A 17484-nucleotide genomic window follows, 5' to 3' on the forward strand; every position below is an offset into this window, starting at 1 on the left:
ATTTTCATTTTTCTTGCAAATGTTCTATAAATTGAAATTGTTAATGAAAACAAAGAAACTCAACCAGAATGGTTCTTTTTATTCTTTGTGAAGGCAATACACGCTTCATCTATAATGCATAACTCAACATCACTCAGAACAAAAATTCAAGTTAGTGGATTTATCCTCAAAACAACATCCCGTAAAAGCATCGGTGCTGCCTTTTCCTCATGAAAACCATATTTTGAGCATATCACATACACCTAAAGTCAGCGTTATTATCTTTGGAGTGAATGAATCTTCAACGCCACAGCAAAACAATTCCTCATCAACATGAAATACATCCTGATAAGATCACAAATCACATTTCTGTTTAAACATTTTATACTGATGATGGCCAGAAATGATAAAAACAACAAGCCAACCTTTTCACACTACAAATGTTTAAAGACAAACGTGCATCATATGGCCAGACGAATGTGGACGCCCACTCCCTTTAAAGCTGCTCGTATAAGACCGTGCTAGAGATCTGTGTCGTAGCAGGAGATGGAGGATCATTTCTCTTCCAGATCCTGAAACACAAACCTGAAGCCGGTACTGGTGTCCACACACTTTTGGCCAATATAGTATCTGTGTATCATATAAATAACATTTGTAACAGATGCAAAGATACATTCCTGCTCGATTAAATAAAGAAAGCTGTCCCAGTGAAACACAGATCGAGTGCTCGTCTGCACAGCCTCAAGGTGAAACTCAAACCACATGCAGTAAAACTACACAAACACACAGCTTGTGACATTCGCTGATGATTTTCATCTGTCCTAAAGTTTTCTTTTGTTGAAATCCTAACGTAACCATCAGTGACGATGTGAAAGTAAATCCTAAACGCCACTGAAACTGAAAGCAGACACGGGTGTCTTTCCCTCGGTTGATAAAATGAATTATGACTATAAAAGCTTAGAATGAAACATTACATTCAAATGTTCATCTGTGTTAAAACTCAAAACTTGTAAACTCCCTGTTGTGTTTTGCAGTTTTCTAATGTATGGATCCTGTTTGACAGAACTTCATAAAGCGCTTTGGGCATCAAAATCTGGCCCTCGAGATTGCGATCGCAAAATGCTGCAGCTAAGACGACACACCAGAAGTTCAGATGTCCTTGTGCTGAATGTTTGAGGACAGGAGATATAAGACACTCATGCTCTCTCTCTCTCTCACTCACACACACACACACACACTCTGTTGAAGTCTCAAGCTCACAGATCCAACGTGCGAAACGCGGGTTAATAGTGCAATCTGGCCTGCAGTGTTGCGACTGCAGAGGATGAGCCTCATTGAATGGGCTTGTACAGAAGAGACGTCACGTATTTCTTCTTATAACGGTGAGTAGCACTGAGAACCATCACACCATCCTGAGACAGGAGAAATCCATCAGTTTAGCATCACATGTAGTGTGTTTAATAGCAGGTGTGTGATGTACCTTTATGGAGAGCGCATACAGATGGTTCAGCATCACGTGATTGGGCTCCGGCAGCAGGGCAGGATCACACTGAAACACATTAAACATGATAAACACATTAAACACCATAAACACATTAAACATGATAAACTCATTAAACATGATAAACACATTAAACACCATAAACACATTAAACATGATAAACACATTAAACACCATAAACATGATAAACACATTAAACATGATAAACACATTAAACACCATAAACACATTAAACATGATAAACACATTAAACACCATAAACACATTAAACATGATAAACTCATTAAACACCATAAACATGATAAACACATTAAACACCATAAACATGATAAACACATTAAACACCATAAACATGATAAACACATTAAACACCATAAACATGATAAACACATTAAACACCATAAACACATTAAACACCATAAACACATTAAACATGATAAACTCATTAAACATGATAAACACATTAAACACCATAAACACATTAAACACCATAAACACATTAAACACCATAAACACATTAAACACCATAAACACATTAAACACCATAAACACATTAAACATGATAAACACATTAAACACCATAAACACATTAAACACCATAAACATGATAAACACATTAAACACCATAAACACATTAAACACCATAAACACATTAAACATGATAAACTCATTAAACATGATAAACACATTAAACACCATAAACATGATAAACACATTAAACACCATAAACATGATAAACACATTAAACACCATAAACATGATAAACACATTAAACACCATAAACATGATAAACACATTAAACACCATAAACACATTAAACACCATAAACACATTAAACATGATAAACACATTAAACACCATAAACATGATAAACACATTAAACACCATAAACACATTAAACACCATAAACACATTAAACATGATAAACTCATTAAACATGATAAACACATTAAACACCATAAACACATTAAACACCATAAACACATTAAACACCATAAACACATTAAACACCATAAACACATTAAACACCATAAACACATTAAACACCATAAACACATTAAACACCATAAACACATTAAACATGATAAACTCATTAAACATGATAAACACATTAAACACCATAAACACATTAAACATGATAAACACATTAAACACCATAAACACATTAAACATGATAAACTCATTAAACATGATAAACACATTAAACACCATAAACACATTAAACATGATAAACACATTAAACACCATAAACACATTAAACATGATAAACTCATTAAACACCATAAACATGATAAACACATTAAACACCATAAACATGATAAACACATTAAACATGATAAACACATTAAACATGATAAACACATTAAACACCATAAACACATTAAACATGATAAACTCATTAAACACCATAAACATGATAAACACATTAAACACCATAAACATGATAAACACATTAAACACCATAAACATGATAAACACATTAAACATGATACACACATTAAACACCATAAACACATTAAACACCATAAACACATTAAACACCATAAACACATTAAACATGATACACACATTAAACACCATAAACACATTAAACATGATAAACACATTAAACACCATAAACACATTAAACATGATAAACACATTAAACATGATAAAAACATTAAACATGATAACAACATTAAACACAAATATGATTAGAGTGTGTTTGTATTCATACAGGAGCTAATATGTGACACTTCTGTGCCGTTTAACACTCTTGCCATGTGTGGAAAACTCCTGAGAGGGATTGATTGACATTGGGGGTGTATGAGATTGTGAGTTCTGTCTTCAGTTCACACTCGAGGCTGGCTCTGATGACTGTGTTGACTGTGGCTCTTTCTTGCAAGAAATAAACCTTCTTATTCAGTAAAGCGACGGAGTTCATTATTTTGCCATTGCAATATTCTTATATTACCATGACCTTTTATATATCAAAGGCTCAAGGGAAAGCTGATGTCTCAATACATCACCCCTTTAAATAAAATAAAATGTAATGATTCTCACTGATATGTTGGTGTCTTTGTTGAGTATGACTTGTAGCAGATGTGGCGGCAGGATGGGCGGGGCTTTGAAGCGCTCCTCAGGCTTGAACATGTACACTTCCTGTCCATACGGCCCAGGTGGAGAGCTGGACAGATCTACACACACAGAACCAACACATTCACAAATGACCCTGAGCTGGATCTTCTGTTAAATCAGCTTTTCTAACACAAGCCCATCCACATGTGCATTTGTGATCCTTCTTACCTGACGTATCGGAGCACTCGAGCGAGTCCACCTGCAGCGCGTCAAACACCTCGAAATCAGACTTCTTCACATGGATCAGGTTGTTAATGGTGCCCATCTGACTGGTGACCACCGGCTGAAGAGAAAACACACAGAAATGGGTTCGCCATCCTCACTCCAAACCTGAGGCTCTCTCATCTGCGGCGCACGACGATCACGAGGGCAGGACTGAGGGTTAGTTTACGCTTGAGCCGACCTATGATAATTAACATGCGACATGCCTAGTCTAGTTAAGAGGTAAACGTTACATTTAAAACGCATTAACATATCAGTGTCCTCGTATGTCAGATGCTAAAATTGTAACAAATTCAGTCTGAATACAGACACAACATACGGCTACTGTTACCAATATAAGGAAGTCACAGGTAAAGTTACGCATAGGCTGATTAGACATGGCGTGTGTGGATTTACACAGCAAATAATAAATGTGTGCTCTTTAGGGCTAAAAGCCTTAATGAAGCGGTTTAAAGTAGCCATGTGATGATATGGAGCAGATGTGCTTCAACACGTGTTTCTCTATGTGAAATAAAGAGAAATATTTGATTATGAAGCTCACTGTCGTAGGACATTAAGGCCTGGATATACTTCATTTACCGCGCTCCGCTCAGTCTCACGGTCGGGCACAAAAGCCTTTTCAAACTATTCTCCTTGGCCGTGAGCGCAGAAAGACATGTTTTAGTGTATCTGAATTTGTTTTCAAGCACTCAGGTCACTAGTTTGGGCCTCAGCGGAGGCCTGTTAATTTCCCTCACTCGCACTGGCCTAGCTGAACAAATCAAACATGTAAACGGACAACGGTGAGTCCGGCCTCGATCACAGCGCACAAGAGAAGCGTGAACATTGTGCTAAACGTCTTCTTTTGTTTCAGAAACTCATCTCCTTCTCTCTGCGCTGTTGTTTTCTAATGCCAAACCTGAATGTGTTTGTTCACTGAACGTTTGTCCGTATGATGATTAGACTCGACACAGCATGATGTGTCCGCTGTCCTGTGATTTTACACCTTTAACCTCCAGAACGGTCATCAGTTCTGCATTTGTTTGTATCATGGGGATGTCTACAATAGGAAGCTATGTTCATAAGTCATGTGACAGTTTAAATGCAGGCCCTGATGTAGATATATTCACCTCAGACGGGTCATGAAGCCACTGGCCATCCACAAAGAACTTGTACTGATGTTCACCCTCAGGCAGGTCCAAGATTGCTACAAAATCATTATGGCTACAAAAGAAAACAAGAGACAAAGAGAAATCACGAACACATGCATGAAACATGGCTGAAATAATAATGTGCTCCTCTTTCTGTTGATGACGGCGGGTGTCCGGATACCTTTTGTTGAGCGGGATCTTGCTGCTCCAGTTGTTGAAGGATCCGGTGATATAAACCTCTCGTCCTCCTCCAGCCCAGCGGATCACAGTGGGTCGAGCCTGAGATCCCGGCTTTACCATATCATCTAAATCTGGGCCGAAGTCCTTCTCACCCGGAGCCTGGCAGAGCACATGAGCTAACTTTACCATATCATCTAAATCTGGGCTGAAGTCCTTCTCACCCGGAGCCTGGCAGAACACATGAGCTAACTTTACCATATCATCTAAATCTGGGCTGAAGTCCTTCACAGCCGGAGCCTGGCAGAACACATGAGCTAACTTTACCATATCATCTAAATCTGGGCCGAAGTCCTTCTCAGCCGGAGCCTGGCAGAGCACATGAGCTAACTTTACCATATCATCTAAATCTGGGCCGAAGTCCTTCTCACCCGGAGCCTGGCAGAGCACATGAGCTAACTTTACCATATCATCTAAATCTGGGCTGAAGTCCTTCACAGCCGGAGCCTGGCAGAACACATGAGCTAACTTTACCATATCATCTAAATCTGGGCCGAAGTCCTTCTCACCCGGAGCCTGGCAGAGCACATGAGCTAACTTTACCATATCATCTAAATCTGGGCCGAAGTCCTTCTCACCCGGAGCCTGGCAGAACACATGAGCTAACTTTACCATATCATCTAAATCTGGGCCGAAGTCCTTCTCAGCCGGAGCCTGGCAGAACACATGAGCTAACTTTACCATATCATCTAAATCTGGGCTGAAGTCCTTCACAGCCGGAGCCTGGCAGAACACATGAGCTAACTTCACCATATCATCTAAATCTGGGCCGAAGTCCTTCTCAGCCGGAGCCTGGCAGAACACATGAGCTAACTTTACCATATCATCTAAATCTGGGCCGAAGTCCTTCTCAGCCGGAGCCTGGCAGAACACATGAGCTAACTTTACCATATCATCTAAATCTGGGCCGAAGTCCTTCTCACCCGGAGCCTGGCAGAACACATGAGCTAACTTTACCATATCATCTAAATCTGGGCCGAAGTCCTTCTCAGCCGGAGCCTGGCAGAACACATGAGCTAACTTTACCATATCATCTAAATCTGGGCTGAAGTCCTTCTCTGCCGGAGCCTGACAGAACACATGAGCTAACTTCACCATATCATCTAAATCTGGGCCGAAGTCCTTCTCAGCCGGAGCCTGGCAGAACACATGAGCTAACTTCACCATATCATCTAAATCTGGGCCGAAGTCCTTCTCAGCCGGAGCCTGGCAGAGCACATGAGCTAACTTCACCATATCATCTAAATCTGGGCTGAAGTCCTTCTCAGCCGGAGCCTGACAGAACACATGAGCTAACTTTACCATATCATCTAAATCTGGGCCGAAGTCCTTCTCAGCCGGAGCCTGACAGAACACATGAGCTAACTTTACCATATCATCTAAATCTGGGCCGAAGTCCTTCTCAGCCGGAGCCTGGCAGAACACATGAGCTAACTTTACCATATCATCTAAATCTGGGCTGAAGTCCTTCTCACCCGGAGCCTGGCAGAACACATGAGCTAACTTCACCATATCATCTAAATCTGGGCTGAAGTCCTTCTCACCCGGAGCCTGGCAGAACACATGAGCTAACTTTACCATATCATCTAAATCTGGGCCGAAGTCCTTCTCACCCGGAGCCTGACAGAACACATGAGCTAACTTTACCATATCATCTAAATCTGGGCTGAAGTCCTTCTCACCCGGAGCCTGGCAGAACACATGAGCTAACTTTACCATATCATCTAAATCTGGGCCGAAGTCCTTCTCACCCGGAGCCTGGCAGAACACATGAGCTAACTTTACCATATCATCTAAATCTGGGCCGAAGTCCTTCTCACCCGGAGCCTGACAGAACACATGAGCTAACTTTACCATATCATCTAAATCTGGGCCGAAGTCCTTCTCAGCCGGAGCCTGGCAGAACACATGAGCTAACTTCACCATATCATCTAAATCTGGGCTGAAGTCCTTCTCACCCGGAGCCTGGCAGAACACATGAGCTAACTTTACCATATCATCTAAATCTGGGCCGAAGTCCTTCTCAACCGGAGCCTGGCAGAACACATGAGCTAACTTTACCATATCATCTAAATCTGGGCTGAAGTCCTTCTCAGCCGGAGCCTGGCAGAACACATGAGCTAACTTTACCATATCATCTAAATCTGGGCTGAAGTCCTTCTCAGCCGGAGCCTGGCAGAACACATGAGCTAACTTTACCATATCATCTAAATCTGGGCTGAAGTCCTTCTCAGCCGGAGCCTGGCAGAACACATGAGCTAACTTCACCATATCATCTAAATCTGGGCCGAAGTCCTTCTCAGCCGGAGCCTGGCAGAACACATGAGCTAACTTTACCATATCATCTAAATCTGGGCCGAAGTCCTTCTCACCCGGAGCCTGGCAGAGCACATGAGCTAACTTTACCATATCATCTAAATCTGGGCCGAAGTCCTTCTCACCCGGAGCCTGGCAGAGCACATGAGCTAACTTTACCATATCATCTAAATCTGGGCTGAAGTCCTTCTCAGCCGGAGCCTGGCAGAACACATGAGCTAACTTCACCATATCATCTAAATCTGGGCCGAAGTCCTTCTCAGCCGGAGCCTGGCAGAACACATGAGCTAACTTCACCATATCATCTAAATCTGGGCCGAAGTCCTTCTCAGCCGGAGCCTGGCAGAACACATGAGCTAACTTTACCATATCATCTAAATCTGGGCTGAAGTCCTTCTCACCCGGAGCCTGGCAGAACACATGAGCTAACTTTACCATATCATCTAAATCTGGGCTGAAGTCCTTCTCAGCCGGAGCCTGACAGAACACATGAGCTAACTTTACCATATCATCTAAATCTGGGCCGAAGTCCTTCTCTGCCGGAGCCTGGCAGAACACATGAGCTAACTTCACCATATCATCTAAATCTGGGCTGAAGTCCTTCTCAGCCGGAGCCTGGCAGAACACATGAGCTTACTTTACCATATCATCTAAATCTGGGCTGAAGTCCTTCTCAGCCGGAGCCTGACAGAACACATGAGCTAACTTTACCATATCATCTAAATCTGGGCCGAAGTCCTTCTCTGCCGGAGCCTGGCAGAACACATGAGCTAACTTTACCATATCATCTAAATCTGGGCCGAAGTCCTTCTCAGCCGGAGCCTGGCAGAACACATGAGCTTACTTTACCATATCATCTAAATCTGGGCTGAAGTCCTTCTCAGCCGGAGCCTGACAGAGCACATGAGCTAACTTTACCATATCATCTAAATCTGGGCTGAAGTCCTTCTCAGCCGGAGCCTGGCAGAACACATGAGCTAACTTCACCATATCATCTAAATCTGGGCTGAAGTCCTTCTCAGCCGGAGCCTGGCAGAGCACATGAGCTAACTTTACCATATCATCTAAATCTGGGCTGAAGTCCTTCTCTGCCGGAGCCTGGCAGAACACATGAGCTAACTTTACCATATCATCTAAATCTGGGCTGAAGTCCTTCTCTGCCGGAGCCTGGCAGATCACATGAGCTAACTTTACCATATCATCTAAATCTGGGCTGAAGTCCTTCTCTGCCGGAGCCTGGCAGAACACATGAGCTAACTTTACCATATCATCTAAATCTGGGCTGAAGTCCTTCTCTGCCGGAGCCTGGCAGAACACATGAGCTAACTTCACCATATCATCTAAATCTGGGCTGAAGTCCTTCTCAGCCGGAGCCTGGCAGAACACATGAGCTAACTTCACCATATCATCTAAATCTGGGCTGAAGTCCTTCTCAGCCGGAGCCTGGCAGAGCACATGAGCTAACTTCACCATATCATCTAAATCTGGGCTGAAGTCCTTCTCACCCGGAGCCTGGCAGAACACATGAGCTAACTTTACCATATCATCTAAATCTGGGCTGAAGTCCTTCTCACCCGGAGCCTGGCAGAACACATGAGCTAACTTTACCATATCATCTAAATCTGGGCTGAAGTCCTTCTCACCCGGAGCCTGGCATAACACATGAGCTAACTTTGGGTTCTCGCCTCTGGGTTAGGGTTAGTCAGCAACACTAAATATTGCGTGACAACTGAACTGAGCTGGACGATATAATAAACAAACTAAATTAATAACTATTGATAACGTAAATTAACCATGCCTGAAGCTATTCTAGATCTGCAGTAAAGCGGCTTCGAGACGATCTGTGGCCTGTGATTCGGTGCTCGACAGCCGAGGTCATTAAGAAATTTTGTTTAAACTTTACATTTAACGCTCAGTATAATCTGATGGTAATGAGCACAAATACACACAGCAAACTCATCAAACGGATATGACTTCCTGCCGATACTTCGGCTTAGTGTTTATTAAATGCTTGCTCTTGCATACTTTATATTCTGGCCCGTGTGTGTTGAAGATATTGGGGTCGTCGGTGCTGTCCATCATTTTTCCGGGCTCCAGGTCTTTATGGCCTCCACTGTCTGACCTCTGACCCTTCGGCCCATGCCGCTCAGCTGACACGCGGTCACTGGTGTTTCCCATGATGCTCTGCGGTCAGCCTTCACTACAGACAGACAAAACAACTTAAGGAACTGAGGTGAGAACATCCGACTGATGATGGCACTGCAAACTTTATCACACACAGCACACACACACGAAATGTTAAAATCATTCTTTAGGCGTAATGGTTTTTATACCGTACAAACTGTATTTTCTATCCCCCTACCCCTAAAACTACCCAACACACTGCCCATAAACCTACCCATCACACACACACACACTGCCCATAAACCTACCCATCACACACACACACTGCCCCTAACCCATCACACACACACACACACTGCCCCTAAACCTACCCATCACACGCACACACACACACACACTGCCCCTAAACCTACCCATCACACGCACACACACACACACACACACTGCCCCTAAACCTACCCATCACACACACACACACTGCCCCTAAACCTACCCATCACACACACACACACTGCCCCTAAACCTACCCATCACACACACACACACACACTGCCCCTAAACCTACCCATCACACGCACACACACACTGCCCCTAAACCTACCCATCACACGCACACACACACTGCCCCTAAACCTACCCATCACACGCACACACACACACTGCCCCTAAACCTACCCATCACACGCACACACACACACTGCCCCTAAACCTACCCATCACACGCACACACACTGCCCCTAAACCTACCCATCACACAAACACACACTGCCCCTAAACCTACCCATCACACACACACACTGCCCCTAACCCATCACACACACACACACTGCCCCTAACCCATCACACACACACACACTGCCCCTAAACCTACCCATCACACGCACACACACACACTGCCCCTAAACCTACCCATCACACACACACACTGCCCCTAAACCTACCCATCACACACACACACTGCCCCTAAACCTACCCATCACACAAACACACACTGCCCCTAAACCTACCCATCACACACACACACTGCCCCTAAACCTACCCATCACACACACACACTGCCCCTAAACCTACCCATCACACACACACACTGCCCCTAAACCTACCCATCACACACACACACACACTGCCCCTAACCCATCACACACACACACACACACACACACACACACACTGCCCCTAAACCTACCCATCACACGCACACACACACACTGCCCCTAAACCTACCCATCACACAAACACACACTGCCCCTAAACCTACCCATCACACACACACACTGCCCCTAAACCTACCCATCACACACACACACTGCCCCTAAACCTACCCATCACACACACACACACACTGCCCCTAACCCATCACACACACACACACACACACACACACACACTGCCCCTAAACCTACCCATCACACACACACACACACACTGCCCCTAACCCATCACACACACACACACACACACACACACACTGCCCCTAAACCTACCCATCACACACACACACACACACACTGCCCCTAACCCATCACACACACACACACACACACACACACACTGCCCCTAAACCTACCCATCACACACACACACACACACACACTTATGCGTTCACATCCTCCAGCAGATTTAGAGGCCTCTGTGAACACATATAATATCCACTTTTATTAACAGTCATTTCTTATTTCTCATTAACTTTAGATTCTGATAGTTTAGTCTCTTTTCAATATTGAGCTGACTCAAAGTCAGAGACTCGACACAGAAACACATACGATGTAACTGAACGTCCCAACACTAGAAACAATCCCAGTAAACGCCATTAGACACGCAGATGAACGCGGTTAGGAGTACGCTAGGTTATATTTAGCATATGTAAAATCAGTGTTAGCTGTTAGCATGAGCTTTATAGTTCCGTCGGATCGACAGTGCCTGAATCAGAACACACTAATACCCTGTGAACTGTTAAAGCGTTTGCTGTTAAGTAAAGTAAAAAAATAGCGCGATCAGTACCGTAGACGGATAACAACAAATATTATTCCCACTGCGAACGGCTGAACTTTAACAACATCCTGCAGCCTGACAGCTACGGCGAGCCGAGGGGTCCAAAAACACGCCTGGATTACGAAACGCGTAAGTTCTTCAGATTCAATTCGTTTACAAATTATTACATAGACATTTAGACATACATACTTTCACCAGTGGCACAAAAGATAATAAAAAAATATTTTTTTTCACTGGGCAAATATGAATAATTTAATTTTTTTTTTCCTGTAACAAAAGACCCACACTAAATATTCAACTACAGGTCTTTCTCAAAAAAAATTAGCATATTGTAATAAAGTTCATTATTTTCCATAATGTAATGATAAAAAGTAAACGTTCATATATTTTAGATTCATTGCACACCAACTGAAATATTTCAGGTCTTTATTGTTTTAAATCTGATGATTTTGGCATACTGCTCATGAAAACACAAAATCTCAAAAAATGAGCATATTTTACACGCCACGCCGCACTGGAGCAGCCATTCCTGCAGGAGTTCACACCAAGAACTGAGTGCAGAACTGAACATCATTACAGGTGGACTTTCGTATTAAAAACACTTTTCTTTTATTGGTCGGATGAAATATGCTAATTTTTTGAGATTTTGGGGTTTTCATGTATGTGAAAATCTTTATTGTGCTACTTTATCCGTATCTTATTCAGAACGAGCAGAAATCTGTGAGAAATATAACGACCATAAGACAACAGAACTGATACAGAGGCTGTTATGTAGGATTAATAACCTTATGGGCAGCGCTGTGTCATGTGCTATAGCTGTTATGGACAGCGTTGTGTCATGTGCTATAACTGTTATGGGCAGTGCTGTGTCATGTGCTATAACTGTTATGGACAGCGCTGTGTCATGTGCTATAGCTGTTATGGACAGCGTTGTGTCATGTGCTATAGCTGTTATGGGCAGCGCTGTGTCATGTGCTATAGCTGTTATGGGCAGCGCTGTGTCATGTGCTATAGCTGTTATGGACAGTGTTGTGTCATGTGCTATAGCTGTTATGGGCAGTGCTGTGTCATGTGCTATAACTGTTATGGACAGCGCTGTGTCATGTGCTATAACTGTTATGGGCAGTGCTGTGTCATGTGCTATAGCTGTTATGGACAGCGTTGTGTCATGTGCTATAGCTGTTATGGACAGCGTTGTGTCATGTGCTATAACTGTTATGGGCAGTGCTGTGTCATGTGCTATAGCTGTTATGGGCAGCGCTGTGTCATGTGCTATAGCTGTTATGGACAGCGTTGTGTCATGTGCTATAACTGTTATGGGCAGTGCTGTGTCATGTGCTATAGCTGTTATGGGCAGCGCTGTGTCATGTGCTATAGCTGTTATGGACAGCGTTGTGTCATGTGCTATAACTGTTATGGGCAGTGCTGTGTCATGTGCTATAGCTGTTATGGACAGCGTTGTGTCATGTGCTATAGCTGTTATGGGCAGCGCTGTGTCATGTGCTATAGCTGTTATGGACAGCGTTGTGTCATGTGCTATAGCTGTTATGGGCAGTGCTGTGTCATGTGCTATAGCTGTTATGGGCAGCGCTGTGTCATGTGCTATAGCTGTTATGGGCAGCGCTGTGTCATGTGCTATAGCTGTTATGGACAGCGCTGTGTCATGTGCTATAGCTGTTATGGACAGCGCTGTGTCATGTGCTATAGTTGTTATGGACAGCGCTGTGTCATGTGCTATAGCTGTTATGGACAGCGCTGTGTCATGTGCTATAGCTGTTACGGACAGCACTGTGTCATGTGCTATAGCTGTTATGGACAGCACTGTGTCATGTGCCATAGCTGTTATGTGCAGCGCTGTGTCATGTGCTATAGCTGTTATGTGCAGCGCTGTGTCATGTGCTATAACTGTCTTGAGCTCGCGTCTCAGCTCGAGGCTCAGGCTTATTTGTTCATTAATGATGTCATCAGCGACTTGTCGACTCGACTTTCACCACAGAAATGTTGACTTTAAAAAAATGTGAGTCCTTCAAACGCTAACACGCACACACACACACACACACACACACACACACACACACACACACACACACACACACACACACACACACACACACACAGATACAGACACACGCATATGCATACACACATGCACACATACACCAAATATTAAAAATAAAATGATTGCAATGTAAAAGGTTATTATTGTGTACAAAAGATAAAAGAGAAAAATTTGACTTGAGCTCCAGACAGAGCTATCTTCACCCTAGGTGGTGCACACTATATAGAGCACACTAGATGGTGAAGTGCTCTAGATAGCGAAGTACACTAGGCAGTGAAGTAAATTAGATAAAGTTCTCTAGATAGATAAGTACACCAGATAGTGAATTACACTAGGTAGTGTACACTAGATAGTGAAGTACATTATGTAATGAAGTCCTCTAGATAGTGAAGTACACTAGATAGTGAAGTACATTAGAAAATGAAGTGCTCTAGATAGTGAAGTACACCAGATAGTGAATTACACTAGGTAGTGTACACTAGATAGTGAAGTACATTAGGTAATGAAGTCCTCTAGATACCGAAGTACACTAGGTAGTGATGTACACTAGGTAGTGAAGTAAATTAGAAAATGAAGTGCTCTAGATAGTGAAGTACACTAGGTAGCGATGTACACTAGGTAGTGAAGTAAATTAGAAAATGAAGTCCTCCAGATAAGCCCCTTTCACACTGCACGTCGGACCCGCAATTTTCCCGGAACATTGCCGGGTCGCCTTCTGTGTGAAAGCAACCACGTCCCTGGATTGATTACCGAATTCGACCCGGGTCGGGGACCTAGTAATATTGCGGGATTCGACCCGGGACGAGCGCTGTGTGAACAAAAGCCGAAACTAATGCCGCAACGTGTACGTAATTATCGTGCGACTCCTAGAGCTTGTTTTTTCAATAACACAACCCTGCAGTGCCAGAAGAGCTCGTCTGTGTTTTAAACGCAGAGAGTGTTCGTATACAAAAGAAACTAAAATTAAACAAGCAGAAATGAACGCAAACTGGACACAAGTCGAGACCACGGAGCTCCTTACTATCCGCGCTGAAGCGGAGATCGCTCGCCGTTATACGTCACATCCGGATGTCACGTGTCAACTCGACCCGGGACCGTTACGGGTTGTGTGTGAAAGCGCACATATTACGGTATTTCGCTGGCAGTGAGAATGGACCAAATCTAGCGGCCCGGGAACAAATGCCGGGTCGCATTATCTGTGTATTTGCCGGAATCGCAGTGGGAAAGGGGCTATAGTGAATTACACTAGGTAGTGTACACTAGATAGTGAAGTACATTAGGTAATGAAGTCCTCTAGATAGTGAAGTACACTAGGTAGTGTACACTAGATTTACATTTACATTTACATTTACATTTAATCATTTAGCAGACGTTTTTATCCAAAGCGACTTACAAAAAAGGGGAGAGCAATAGAAGCAACGGAACAGACAAGGCCAAAAACCTGTAAGAGCTGTAAGAAATCTCAATTAATTAGCACAATACACAACAATTTTTTTTTTTTTTTAAGACAGACATCTACAACAAAAACTCACGTACGCAAAGTGCCGAACACTGGATTTTAATAGCTATGATAACATTAAACATTTTAATAGCATAGTGAAGTACATTAGGTAATGAAGAGGTGAAGCATTGATTGACTGATAGACAACTACTCTGTAAGTGTTTATAACTTTTCTCATTTGATTGTTTCTGTGTGAAGTCTGTCTGTGTAGTGCAGTGGTGTGTATTATTAGTTTTGGTGTATTCTCGCGGTGTGTGTGTGGAGGAGTTAGCATTTGTTTGGTCATTGCCATGTCGTGAGTGAGCGTTTGTTGGGGGCGTTCCCAGCTGCTTTCAATAACGATACTCGGGTGAGTGTAAATAGCGTGGTAGTCCGCGGCAGCAGAAGTGGCAGTGTGAAGCCCTCATTGTGTGAAGACCGACGAGTGTAAAGACTTCAACTCCGCCCGAGCAAGGACCCTGGCAAGGCACTTGAGTATTATTTTCCTTTTCATTATTTGTGTTCGGTTTTCTATCCGGCCTTTTCTCTGATCTGTATTCACCATGTGCTATCAAATCTCAACTATTACTACAAGCACTCGTAAATCACGCTCTGTACACACGAGACGCCGCAATCCTAATAATTTGCACTATATCGATACTGAAGTACACCAGATAGTGAATTACACTAGGTAGTTTACACTAGGTAGTGAAGTACATTAGGTAATGAAGTCCTCTAGATAGTGAATTACACTAGGTAGCGATGTACACTAGGTAGTGAAGTATATTAGAAAATGAAGTGCTCTAGATAGTGAAGTACACCAGATAGTGAATTACACTAGGTAGTTTACACTAGGTAGTGAAGTACATTAGGTAATGAAGTTCTCTAGATAGTGAATTACACTAGGTAGCGATGTACACTAGGTAGTGAAGTATATTAGAAAATGAAGTGCTCTAGATAGTGAAGTACACCAGATAGTGAATTACACTAGGTAGTTTACACTAGGTAGTGAAGTACATTAGGTAATGAAGTCCTCTAGATAGTGAAGTACACTAGGTAGTGAAGTATATTAGAAAATGAAGTGCTCTGGATAGTGAAGTACACCTCATAGTGAATTACACTAGGTAGTTTACACTAGGTAGTGAAGTACATTAGGTAATGAAGTCCTCTAGATAGTTAAGTACACTAGGTAATGAAGTGCTCTAGAGAGAGAAGTACACTTGATAGTGTACACTAGGTAGTGAAGTACACTAGGTAGCGATGTACACTAGGTAGTGAAGTAAATTAGAAAATGAAGTGCTCTAGATAGTGAAGTACACCAGATAGTGAATTACACTAGATAGTTTACACTAGGTAGTGAAGTACATTAGGTAATGAAGTTCTCTAGATAGTGAAGTACACTAGGTAGCGATGTACACTAGGTAGTGAAGTATATTAGAAAATGAAGTGCTCTGGATAGTGAAGTACACCAGATAGTGAATTACACTAGGTAGTTTACATTATGTAGTGAAGTACATTAGGTAATGAAGTCCTCTAGATAGTTAAGTACACTAGGTAATGAAGGGCTCTAGATAGAGAATTACACTAGATAGTGAAGTACACTAGGTAGTGTACACCAGGTAGTGAAGTACACTACCTAGTGCACACTACCAAGTGTACTTCCTTTTCTAGTGTACACTACCTAGAGTACTTCCCTACCTAGTGTACACTATCTAGTGTACTTCCCTACCTAGTGTACATTACTTTCTATTGTACGCTACCTAGTGTACTTCACTTCCTAGTGTACACTACCTAGTGTACTTCCCTATCTAATGTACACTTGCTAGTGTACACTACCTAGAGTACTTTCCTACCTAGTGTACATTAGATCACACTTCCTAGTGTACACTACCTAGCAAACATGGGGACTTGTGACTTGGATTCGAGTCAACTTGAGTTACTAGACTTGAGTTAAAGACTTGGGACTTGACTTGACTTGAGTCACTAGACTTGAATGACTTGAGTTTTAATTACATCATGTTTTCAGTTTGAATATTAAATATAAATTATTTTTAAAATAAATAAATCTGACCCAGTGTTGTCATTGGATCACGACACTATCATCAGTCAAGTTCTCTCGTATCTTAAGCACAGCATGGATACTTAGATTAGATATCACATCAAATGTCAGCCGAGGGTCATCGCTTTTGGCTTCGACAATTATTTGCAAGATGGCAAAAGACGAACAACACATTGCAAGACATGCAACATTAAAATCACAACATTAAAACCTCCAATTTCGTCAGTCATTTATAGAGCCATTCTGCCCAGTAAGTGCTTGTCAGGT

The 17484-nt window shown here is 42.6% G+C and overlaps 1 protein-coding gene across 2 annotated transcripts; it reads right to left on the bottom strand.

Annotated features, from left to right (window-relative positions):
- Positions 1–59: 59 nt before the first annotated feature.
- Positions 60–11742, bottom strand: prkab2 (protein kinase, AMP-activated, beta 2 non-catalytic subunit). 2 transcript variants are annotated; one of them, XM_067452939.1, is made up of 8 exons: positions 11629–11742; positions 9529–9703; positions 5132–5289; positions 4930–5023; positions 3767–3881; positions 3524–3657; positions 1460–1528; positions 60–1391 (listed from the first exon to the last, which is right to left on the bottom strand). In XM_067452939.1, exons 2-8 carry the CDS (start codon positions 9679–9681, stop codon positions 1311–1313), a joined length of 804 nt encoding a protein of 267 aa, XP_067309040.1. In that variant the 5' UTR covers positions 9682–9703; positions 11629–11742; the 3' UTR covers positions 60–1310. The 2 variants fall into 2 exon arrangements, with proteins under 2 accessions (XP_067309040.1, XP_067309041.1); XM_067452940.1 differs by having other exon boundaries at positions 9529–9698; positions 11629–11735.
- Between the last annotated feature and the right edge of the window lie 5742 nt (positions 11743–17484).

This window comes from Pseudorasbora parva, chromosome 9 (genome assembly GCF_024679245.1).
Source record: "Pseudorasbora parva isolate DD20220531a chromosome 9, ASM2467924v1, whole genome shotgun sequence".
NCBI lineage: Eukaryota > Metazoa > Chordata > Actinopteri > Cypriniformes > Gobionidae > Pseudorasbora > Pseudorasbora parva.